At 34.0% G+C, this 12,132-nt stretch overlaps 2 protein-coding genes across 2 annotated transcripts; both read right to left on the bottom strand.

The window, feature by feature from the left end:
* Nucleotides 1-8,151: 8,151 nt before the first annotated feature.
* Nucleotides 8,152-9,604, bottom strand: LOC113759409 (cytochrome P450 87A3-like). The gene is made up of 6 exons (XM_027301981.1): nt 9,494-9,604; nt 9,209-9,298; nt 9,034-9,112; nt 8,667-8,773; nt 8,416-8,543; nt 8,152-8,245 (listed from the first exon to the last, which is right to left on the bottom strand). The coding sequence occupies exons 1-6, from the start codon at nt 9,602-9,604 to the stop codon at nt 8,152-8,154; spliced, it is 609 nt and encodes a 202-aa protein (XP_027157782.1).
* Nucleotides 9,605-10,161: 557 nt separating this feature from the next.
* LOC113759408 (cytochrome P450 708A2-like) lies at nt 10,162-11,263 on the bottom strand. Its single transcript, XM_027301980.1, has 2 exons — nt 11,067-11,263; nt 10,162-10,495 (listed from the first exon to the last, which is right to left on the bottom strand). Exons 1-2 carry the CDS (start codon nt 11,261-11,263, stop codon nt 10,162-10,164), a joined length of 531 nt encoding a protein of 176 aa, XP_027157781.1.
* Nucleotides 11,264-12,132: the final 869 nt, after the last annotated feature.

Here is a 12,132-nt window from a genome sequence, read left to right as displayed (position 1 = left end):
AAATTGCTAGATGTAGGGATCATCTTTGCAATATCTGATAGCCCTTGGGTGAGTCCGGTCCAGGTAGTCCCAAAGAAGGCAGGAGTGACGGTGGAGGCCAACCAGACGGGTGAACTCGTGCCAGTGCGAAAACCCACTGGATGGAGGCAATGTATAGACTACCGTAGGCTAAACGCCGTCACAAAAAAGGACCATTTCCCTCTCCCTTTCATTGACCAAATGGTGGAACGTTTAGCTGGTAGAGCTTATTATTGCTTTTTGGATGGATTTTCAGGATACTTTCAGATAGCAATTGCTCCGGAGGATCAAGAGAAGACAACCTTCACGTGCCCGTTCGGGACCTTTGCCTACAGACGAATGCCATTTGGGTTATGCAATGCACCTGCGACTTTCCAAAGATGTATGGTAAGCATCTTTTCTGAGTATGTTGAGAAAATTATTGAAGTTTTCATGGATGATTTCAGTGTGTATGGTGATAGCTTTGATACGTGTTTAGATAACCTGAAATTGATTCTGATAAGGTGTATAGAGACTAATCTTGTGCTTAATTGGGAAAAATGTCATTTTATGGTTGAGCACGGGATAGTCCTGGGTCATATTGTATCGTCTAAGGGCATAGAAGTTGACAAGGCTAAAGTAGACATTATTTCTGCATTACCTTACCCCGCGAGTGTGCGGGAGGTGCGCTCTTTTCTTGGACATGGAGGTTTTTATCGAAGGTTCATCAAGGATTTTTCAAAAATTGGGGCCCCGCTGTTCCAACTTCTACAAAAGGATGTGACCTTCGAATTCGATGACAAGTGTGAGAGAGCCTTTGACAAGCTGAAGGAATTGTTGACTTCACCCCCAATCATACAGCCCCCTGATTGGAGTCTACCATTTGAGATTATGTGCGATGCCAGTGATCATGCTGTAGGGGCTGTGTTGGGGCAAAGAGTAGGGAAGGCAGCTCACGTCATCTATTATGCATCCCGAGCATTGAATGGAGCCCAGTTGAATTATTCCACCACTGAGAAGGAGCTTCTTGCGGTTATTTTTGCTTTGGAAAAATTTAGGTCATACCTTGGGTTTATACCTTGGGTTTGGTTGAACTTTCTATAATTGTTAGTGTTTATTATTTGGTTATTTGACTGCTATGATTTGAGAAAGTTATTTAGCACTTTGGCTCTTTAAATCATGATTAATCTGGTACCATTAATTGTGATTATCTAAGGTGTTGTTTCTGCAATGAAAATTGAGATTTAACACTAGTTCAAGAAGTGCTAAACATAGGGAGTACACTTACGAAAGTAGAGGTGCATCTATGTGGTTTTTAGTGATTCATTTCATGTAATTTCATTGAAGAAATGAACTTGTAGCTAATTTCATAACCATGAGAATAGGTATGGATTAGTTATAAGTATAATTGATTCACTACGAAAGTAGGATTCAAATGCATAAGGAAATTACACCATAACTAGCCTAGATGTAGTAATTCATGATCCAAATATAGCACTTGCATGAGTAGTTACGGATACCACAACCTAAGGAGCTTTCATTTGCTATTTTCTTGCATAATTTCAGTAGGTTTTAATTTGTTATAATTCATTGATAGTCTAAATAATAGAGAAGCTTTAGTAATACCGGTAATTGTTCACTCTTCCCTGTGGGATCGACCCGATATATACCCTAAACTACTAGTTGATCTGTATACTTACAGTGAACGGGTGTAATTCGGTATTTTTTAGCTTGCACGTATGTAAAATACCCGTCAATCAAAATCAACCAAATTAATAGATGATGGTCTTATAAACCTCATTATGCTGAAGTTGAATTTTATTTCGATAATGTCCATTTGAGAGTTGAATTAAGTAATTATCAACCAGTTGTAACCTTCCATTCACAAAAAGTAAAAAAAAAAAGAAAAAAAGACACTATATCGGAAAGAAAAACCAAAGACAATCGTGACAAGTAAGATGAGTAGAATGACTTAATTCTAAAGCTGAGAAGCTACTTCAGAAGTAATTATCTTGTTTATCTTTCAGATTCATGAATGAAATCCATTGTTTATACTAATGTCAGTACTTACGTATTACCCATGATGTCAAGGATGTTTTCTCTGCTCCTTCATTTTCACCAATTTTAATTCTTTACTAAGTTGGAGTAAACACAGAAAGCAACAACCCAGAACAAAGGTTTCAAAGATATTGGTTCTAATGAAGAACTTCCGGTCACAAATATTGCGGATCTAGACATAATTCACAATTAGCTCTTCCATTACTGCAGGGCCATTCATAACCAAAATGATACTTAGCCAAATCTAGAAATCTCTTATCTGATTTTCTTTCCTATATCAGGAACCAATTGTTATGAAGCATATCTGTGCATTGAACAATGCCAATCAGCCAAAACAGATAAAGAAGAAAATCTGAGACATTTTTTATGCATATTTATCTGAACATTGATACCAAGTGTTAACTCTTTATTTCCCCAAATTTTCTTGCTTCGATTAGATGCAATCGTTTTGCACCACATGGAACTTAAAAATCTTCTTTGTCAATGTAATACATAATGTCTTTCACGTGGGATAATTGGTAAAGTATCGTCACTTACTCCATAATAATAATTTTTCACATGGGACAATTTAACTTGAAAGTCTAGACCACATCAAGTTTTTGGCGCGATTGCCTTGGATTTCGGATAATATTAGGGCAAAAACAAGCTTATTAATCTAAACTTGTTTTAGTTTTTTAATTTTCCTTGTATGATAGGTGCCAATTTACTAGTTTATATTAAGTAGTCGAAATTGTACTAACTCTTCTTAAATTTGGTGTTTTGTAGTGCATGCACCAATCTCTCCATAACATACTACCGTTTGATCCTGAAATCGAGAAAATGACAAATAGGAGAAGGCATTTAGCATGACAGCAAGCTCAACAAGAAGAAGTGGAGAGTGAAAGTGGAATTGTCATTGAATTGCCTCATTTAGAAGAAATGGCGGAGGAACGTGCAAATCGCAATCAACAAGTCTTGAGAGATTTTGCTTTGCCATCTACGGAAGGATCTCAAACAAGTATTGCTTGACTGGCAGTCAATGCAAATAACTTTGAGATTAAGCCGGCATTGATTCAAATGCTCTCACAAGAACAATTTGAAGGTAATACAACAAAGGATCCAAATGCTTATTTAGCTAATTTCTTGGAGATTTGTAACACAATCAAGTTTAATGGAGTAAGTGACGATACTATAAAGTTTTGATTGTTTCCTTTCTCTTTAAGAGATAAGGCTAAGGTATGGCTTAATTCACATGCACCAAACATTTTCATTACTTGAACTGATTTATCTAAGGCTTTCTTGAATAAGTACTTTCCACTTGGAAAAACTGTTAAACTACGCCTGGAAATAACAAGTTTTGCTCAATAGGACAGTAAATCATTATATGAGACTTGGGAGAGGTACAAAGAATTGCAATGGAGATGTCCACACCTTAGACTTCTTGAGTGGCTAACTGTACAAACCTTCTATAATGGTTTAACATATGCTATAAAAACTCATGTTGATGCAGTTGCAAGTGGAGCACTTATGGGGAAGTCAGCCAATAAGACTTAACAATTAATTGAAAAAATTGTAGCTAATAACTACCAATGAGCTAACGAGAGAGGTAATATTAAAGACATGCAAGTATGTATGAACTAGATGCTTTCAACATGTTAAGTGCAAAAATGGACAATGTGATAACAGTGCTAAATAGACATGGTGAGGTCGGTCCAACTTCTAAGGGTAATGTAGCATGTTGTACTCTTTGTGGAGGAAATCATGAAAGTACTAATTGTGCTACTATTGAACAGGTACAATATGTGAACAATTTCAACTGGCCAAATCAAAACAATCCTTATTCCAACACTTACAATCAAGGGTGGAAGAATCATCCAAACTTTGGGTGGAGAGACCAAGAAAATCAACAAAGACCAACCAATCCACGGGCTTTTCAATCAAAACAAGCACCAATTGAATCCAAACCCTCATGGGAGATGGCCATTGAAAAATTAGCCAATACTACCAATAGTAATATGGATAGATTAGCTAAAACAACCTTGGAGAGATTTGAATGACTAGAGGGAAGAATGGATCAATTAACCTCAATGTATAGAAATGTAGGAGTCCAACTCGATCAAATTGCCAATGCCGTGAACCATAGAAACTAAGGGGAGTTACCAAGCAAAACCGAAATCAATCCATGGGAGCATTGTAAGGCAATTACTCTCCGGAGTGGTAGACAATGTGATGGTCCTTTTAATGTTGGGCTTAAGAGAGAAGAAAAAAAAGGAAGAATAAGAGAGTTTGATTAATGACAAGAGAGAAATATTTCAAATAATACCCTATCCAAAAACATTCTTTAATTTTTTTACTCTTTTGGCTATAAAAAATATGTATCAGCTCATTCTAAACTGTAATGAATAATTAAGAAAAAACTATGTAGATGATGTCACTAACCTATGCCTCATTAAAGAATATAAAAATTTTGGTATGCTACATTAAGGGAAATATTTTCTTTGCTGTTTTGATAATAATTTAGGTAAAAACAATTGGAAGAGAAAGTATAAAAATTCATAAAAAAGACTATTATTACAACTATTTTTTCACTTGAGCACTCCTCTCTCTTAACCTTATTTAGTTTTATGTTACCCTAGGTATTTTAGCAATTATTTATGCACAAGAATTTGGAAAATAAAAAAGTTGAAATAAAAAATGATTATTCTAATAAGAGTTAATCTTATATACTTGAACAATATATATATTATCATGATTAGATGCATGACACATACACATAATTGGTATTACTATTAAAAGTTAAGATTTACTTAAAAACTTGAAAAGTAAAATAATTAGATTTAGATATTAGCTTGTATGCCCATTGTTTAAAACAAACATGTACTTACATATTTATAATATTAAATTTCTACATTAAGGAAAGTACTTTGTTAGGTGTTATGAGAAGATAGATAAAATGAGATATTGATAGTGGTTGTTATTTGCCTTGATTATATAGATCCACTATTATAAAAAAAAAAAAATCCTTATTTACCTTGATTATCGTATTTGTTTAATGAATGCTTTCTTATTCGTACTACGCATATTACTCTATCTAAATGGTTCGTTTCTTACTGGTATCATGTATTTTTCTCTAACGAAATACCCTTTCTTGCGTCAAACAAGTATTCACGTATAATCATGTGCCTCTGCATTGTTTTGATATAACCACCGTAGTACTATTACCAAATTTTATATTTCATTTGCCACTATGTTTTCTACAAAACTATTGACAAAGTGATTTCAACCTTTGTGTGACTTTTTTCTCTTCTATTCCTCATTTATTTTTTCTTCTTTCATACCAAATGTCGTCTGATTGATTCTCTTAATTGCGGAACGACACTTAAAGAAATAAATTGACATCGGCGACTGCTACTTACATCTTCATTATGTACCTTATATACATAGTTTAGAAAAATTTGTGTTTATTCCATAAAAACATGAATTTATTTCCATAAACTATGTGAGATCTTTTAACCACAAGTGAGTTATAAATTAACCACATTTAATTTCACTTCTATACTTTCACACAAGCCATTCCTATCATAAAAGACTGTCACACTCATTCAGAGGAGTCCTCCAAAATGCAAGTTGTTTTCGTAATTTGTCAGCCTGCATTAGAACTACGAAAGGGGCCAAATTGTATAAGTTTCAACTTGTGTGGTAAATTATAACTATCCCCAACTTCGTGTCCATCAAATTATGAGGTGTGGCCGAAGAGGTTTTTTATTTTTTATTTTTATTTTTTTATATCAATTACTTCTATAGAGCTTGATAGTTCTTTGATGGAGACTTGGAAGCATGTTCTTAATTCAAGCCAAAAATAGTTAGATTTTGGTGATTTTGAGGTCATTGATGTTTTTCTTTTAAAAAATTAGATGCATCCGCAACTTCACCTGCATCGGCAATGCATCAACTTGCCGAAGACCTCCTACACGATATTGCTTTGGTGTTTGTGGGGAAAGAGAGAAGAAAAAATAATGTCAGAGTTTTGGGGGCAATATGTGCGTGGTCTTAGGTGATGCTCTGTGTTAGTCGTGGAGTGCCTTCCAGAATTCAACTACGTGTCGTGCTTAAATGCCATTAGATTGACGTTTTATGGTGGGAAAGTCCATTCCATTCCTACTATATCCAGTTACAGCTATGTTTTTAGATTCGGATCAAGAATCGACTCAGCCGAATTCAAAGGTTAGGGTCAATGGATTCAATCAGAATCAATAAGAGGTCGAATCAAATGACGTCATAAACACGTCTTATATATATTAATAATATATAAAAATACTAATGTATAAAATTTATCCATAAATTGGTGGTTTACAACTTCATTTACATATTTGATAAGTTTAGATTTAGTTCAAAAAGATTTAATTTAAAAAAATTTAAAAATTATAGATAAAAATGTAACTTGGAAAATAGATTAGATTATCCTACACTTTGTTAAAATAATGAAGGGCCAAAATGCAATTAACATAAATTTTTAGGGTATTCATCAATGCTAACAAATATCAAATCTAATCCATCTTCCTTATTCTTTCTTTGCCAATTCCTCCTCTCTCTCTCTCTCTCTCTCTCTCTCTCTCATTTTCTTCTTCTTTCTCTATATCAGAACTCTACTTTTTTTCTTTCATCACACACAATAAATAAACATGAAAGCTTTCTATTTTCTTCATTCTTTTCTTTTCCCCTCCTCTCTCTTCTCTTTTCTTTTTTCTATTTTTCCTATTTAATATGAAATCTTTCGAGAACTTAAAGAATTTAGAGAATGGAATTTTTCTCTTGAGTTGGGTTCTTAATGAAACATTTCAGATTCAATAAAAAGAACAATTACCTAAGCCATGAATTAATCTCAGATTCAAGCAAAGAAGAGGCATAAATGACAGTAGAGTTGAAGAAAATTATACGTGTCTATGGCATAAATCATGCTACAATCTCCAAGTGAATTAGTTGACATTCACCATTTTATTTGGATTTTTTAGTTGTTGGAAAGTTGCAAAGATATGAAACTCTCTACATGGTCAAAGAGTCAAAGGAAAAAAAACCATCAAGATAGAAAAATGGAAAAACCAGGTTCTAGCCGGTTTTTGGTCAAACTCGAGTTTTTACTGGGTTTGGCTGAGCTTTTGACAACTGGCTTTTGAGGAAGACTTGGACCAAACACTTGGCCGATTTGCGGTTTGACCAATCGGTCTGATCTAAATTTGAAAACATGGATTCCAGGATAAAGAGAGTCAGGCCACAGAGAAATTCCCTCTATGCCATTGATATTGTCATACTTTCTTAGTTTGACTGTTCCAAATTATTTGTCACCTCTGTAAATTGGCTAACATATTTGTATTTAATTTCTTCATTTAGTCATTTACTCCTTAGACACTCCGTAAATGTTCAATGCATGTGCCATTTTATGGGCCTACAGATTATTATCAAGGAAACTAAAACAACTTTTGTAGTATGTAACAGTTACCCAGAAACTAAAACCACAATGATCTAAGATTTGGTAAAATTTTGAAAACTATTGGTAAAACTTTCAATATCTAGGGTTTGAATAAAATATCTAGGGTTTGAATAAAACACGGGATTGAACAAGTATCATGCCCCACAATTCTTTACGTGCTAGTACAGCACTTAGCTTTTCATGAAACGAGAAATGGCACATCAAGTTTCAAATTCTATTCTCTGTTAATACAAATTGCAATTCATGAAGTGCGACAAACTTTACAAGATGGAAAGAGTAATACTTACTACATATTTTTTTTGTTCTTGGCTTGATTTATCCTCATAAATAAAATCATTGTATTGATTTAGTGAAGAAAAACAATTACTCCAAGCTCAAACTGCAACTATTATACAATCTTCAACAATTAGATAAGTGGAAAGCAACTAAAAAAGAGAAAGGACAACACTCTCTATAGTTTCAAGAAAGAAACCAGCTAGAATGTTGTTTATTAGGCACTTACAACATTACAATGTAATACAGCCCAAAGTAGTAAGCAAACTAATTAATTTTGCAAAACACAGTATATTATTACATCACAAATACGCTTCTGAAAGGTAAATTCACTGGAGAACTGCCCTGCTGACAATCTATTCGTTCTCCGAAATCTCAATACGCAATCCCTTGCGGAAACGAACACCAATAGGTATCCGGATTTTGTCTCCTTCATCGATAACTCTCCAGCTGAAAATTCAAATTATACAAGCTTTTTGATCAGTTATCATTTTCTTCTTGCAATCGTACATATTAAAAAACCGAAGAAGTTAAGTTGACATCAATTTATAATATATTAGAATTAGCTTCTATATATATTTAAGCAAAGATGGCGGGAATTGTGATTTAGAAACCCTTACGTATATTTTGTGGCCATGTAATGCAGAAAAATTGACATCTGCAACTTTGCAAAGTCAGCACCAACACAAAGCCTCACACCTCCACCAAATGCCATGAAATTTTTTGATCCCGTATGCAATTCTTGGCCCTTTTGATTGAAATAACAGCAGGGAAAACCTAAATTATTTTTGCTTGATTTTGTATAACTTTTGTTCTGCAATTTTATATTTCTTGTGTGTAAATTACTTGAATCTGTCAATAATTAAATTACCTCCCATCGCCATGGGTTAAATTCATAGGGGTTGTCGTATCGATTAGGATCCAAATGAATTAATGCTGGACAAACCATTATCTTCCAACCAGCAGGAATTGTATACCCTACAAATCATTCGTACTTATTAGTCAAAACTATAAGTTATAATGGAGGAAAGGAAGAACAAAGGAAACAAATTGTTTATTTTCTATAGTTTTACTACCATGAAAAAGATGCCCAACCCAAGTTACTAAAGAGAGTTTTTATTTTCTTTTTCTTTTTCTTTTTTCTTTTTTTCTGTAGGAGAAAGGCATCATGGGTTCAAAATAAAGAAAGTGTGATAAATGATTTTCAAGAAGATGCCAAATGACAGATTGAAGTATACCTTTTATTTCAACATCCTTGAGAACTTTGCGAAAAATCCCAGGGGCAACATTTATAACCCTAACTACTTCATTTATAACCTACAGCAGACAACAAAACTTAATATGTAAATGGTGTAGCTCACTATATGATTCAAATGCTAGATACAATGAAATGTCTGGTTAATTGAAACATACCATGTGCGTGAAAGCCATAGACTTGTACTCTTTCCATGAAACACGAGAATCTTTAGTTTCTCGCATTTTAAGAATTTTTTCATGCTCTCTCTGCAAAAATGATTAGCTATTTAAGTGTGAAGTAATCTTATATACTCTGTTAACGTAAACATCCAATGATAGTAATGTATACTGTCAATGTATAGAGAATATTAATCCTTTAAGTATTGAACTTGGACAAGAATTGGAGAATTAGAGGGTTGATACAGATAACAACGGGAGTAATTGTTTTGGAAAGTCATGGACCTTTAGTTCAGCCATAACATTTGGATGGTCATTTAGAAGCCTCAGGGTCAAAGTCATAACTGTTGCAGTTGTTTCATGGGCAGCAAACAGAAACAAGAATATTAAGTCCATCGCAATTTCTTCATTCAAAAAGGTGTCTTCTTTCTCTATTTGCTCAAGTAAATGATCCACAAGGACCCTCTTAGTGTGATTGCCTGAGCGCCTCATCTCAAAGATGTCCTTGATGACCTTCATTGCTTTCTTACGTCCCTGGAAAATGAAAATCATATGGTTCGTTCAATCTGATACAGCATATATGAAAGCATTTATATTTTACATATATTTATAATGAAAATCTTTTTTTTTTTAGGAATAATGGACATCGATCTTTCAATATAAAAAGAATTCCAAATGACGAACAACCACTACAATTGATTACTTGTAAGCAAGCATAGAATGCTGTTCCAGGGAAGTTGAGAGGAATTGAGATCATGCCATCCATGAATGTCGAATAACATTCTCTCAATTTTTTCCGAGCCTTGCTTTCTTCATAGCCAAGCATCTTCTCGGCAGCAAGTTTAAATAACATCTGTACAAAATGAGAATGTTAATTACTACTTTTCATGCAATGCTCTGTACGTATAGTCCAAATTCATCCTGATTAATATAATCAAATAGTAGGATGCAAATTAATTTACCTCATCAGTTCCATCTTTAGCATCTACTTTTCCAAGTTTACTCCAAGAACTTAGATGCTCTCGAGTGTTGTCAACCATGTCGTTTATCAGCTTCTCTCTTAAGGCTTCAGGGCTAACAAGCTTCAACATTAAGCTCCTGAGGTACTTGTGGAAGTCTCCATGATAGCCAGCTAAACCTTGTTTCCCAGTTACCCGGGTGAAACTCTCACTATAGCAGAGCTCGAAACCATTATTTTCTTGCTGGAAGACACGGTAGTTGACTTCAGCATCAGTTGATATAACGACCGACTGCCCAAGTATATTCGTGCGAAAAATTGGCCCGTACCTGAAAATTCTCAAAGAAACAAAGAAAAGGCAAGACAAAAGCACAAATAAAATGCAAAAGAATATTAGAGGAGTCGACAAAAAGGGTAATACAATATATCTTACTGCTGATGATGTTATGTTACAAATGACATGATGATATGTTACAAAGGCAAATATCTGGGTTTGTTTGGATAGTAAATTTATCCTAAATAATATTTCGCTTGCATCATAAACACATTTTCTAATTTATCTTTTTATATTTCCAACCACCTTTTTATCTCACATACATCAAATTACAAAAAATGCTACAGTAATTATTCCAAATAATATTTCAAATAATATTCTATCCAAATAAACCCGTCTCTTAATTTATTACTACTACTGCTGTAATATTGTTAAAATATATATGTGATAGCTAGTCAAGAAGTGGTTAGATAACTAGGAGTATTGAGATTGGTCCAATAGTTAGAAGAGGGCTATTAGAATTTTTTTCATTGTCTAATTCAAGATTTGAATTCTGTATCTGATAGATTGGAATGAGAAGGGTGTAGAGAGGGGGTAGGAGGTAAAAAAAAAAGGGTTACGTATACCTTGAGATTCTTTTTTGTAGGAATGGTGGGGGATCATCTGTTGCATAAGGGGTCAAGTACTCAATTGTTTCTCCTATAATTGGTAGCCCCATCGAACCTGGTGGTAATACCCCGTTACACTTGGGGTTTCTCCACCTATACACCCAGCGGCTGAATAGTATAACAATAAGAGCAATGATAGCACAAGCAAACAACATGGTCCTTGGTTGTTGCACCCGAAACGCAAGGAAAGAAAGGAAAAGAGAGTAGCTAAAATTGTTACTGTTTTAGATAAAGAGTCGTTGTATAAGGAAATTTGGAAGTTGGAGCTGCTTAAATAGATGGAGAGCGCAAAGCTTTGATAACGACGCGCTGTAAGACTATTGGCTGTAGACATATTACCTGGTGATCCGAATTTCACAGGAAATTGATGGATCCGAGGCCTCACAATTTGTGTTTCGTACAATTTCGTATAAGTAGACCTCTAGTATAAATTAGTAGGATTTGGTGCAAATCAAATCCAGTTTGATGTAAATCAAGTGCAGTTTAGTATATGTTACCTTATTATTTGATGTAAATCAGATACACTTTGCTATAAGTTGATTATTGTCATTTAGTATAAGTTAAAGGCAATTTGGTATAGATTGAAAATAAATTGTTAATATTACATCAACATGTACGAAATGGAACTTGTGAAGCCCCATTTCCAAAATTGATAAAGAGGCAAAGGAAAAATTAGCTACAGTAGAAGGTCAATGTGAAGACCAATAGTGCTTGGTCAAGGTGGATAGAGAGGGATCCGGGGCCTCACAATTTGTGTTTCGTATAATTTTGTACAAGTTGACCTTTGGTGTAAATAAATAGGATTTCAGTGTGAATCAAATCCAATTTAATGTAAATCAAGTGCAGTTTAGTGTATGTTAATTTATCAATATTTGGTGATTTTCAGGGTGAATTAGATCCAGTTTGATGTAAATCAGGTGCAATTTAGTGTATATTAATTTATTAATATTTGGTGTAAATCATATATACTTTGGTATGAGTTGATTATTATCATTTAGTATAAATTGAGGGTAATTTGAGATAA

Source organism: Coffea eugenioides, chromosome 2 (genome assembly GCF_003713205.1).
Source record: "Coffea eugenioides isolate CCC68of chromosome 2, Ceug_1.0, whole genome shotgun sequence".
In the NCBI taxonomy this organism is placed as follows: domain Eukaryota; kingdom Viridiplantae; phylum Streptophyta; class Magnoliopsida; order Gentianales; family Rubiaceae; genus Coffea; species Coffea eugenioides.
Note: the sequence above shows the minus strand (reverse complement) of the source record. Positions and strands in the feature narration are given on the sequence as shown.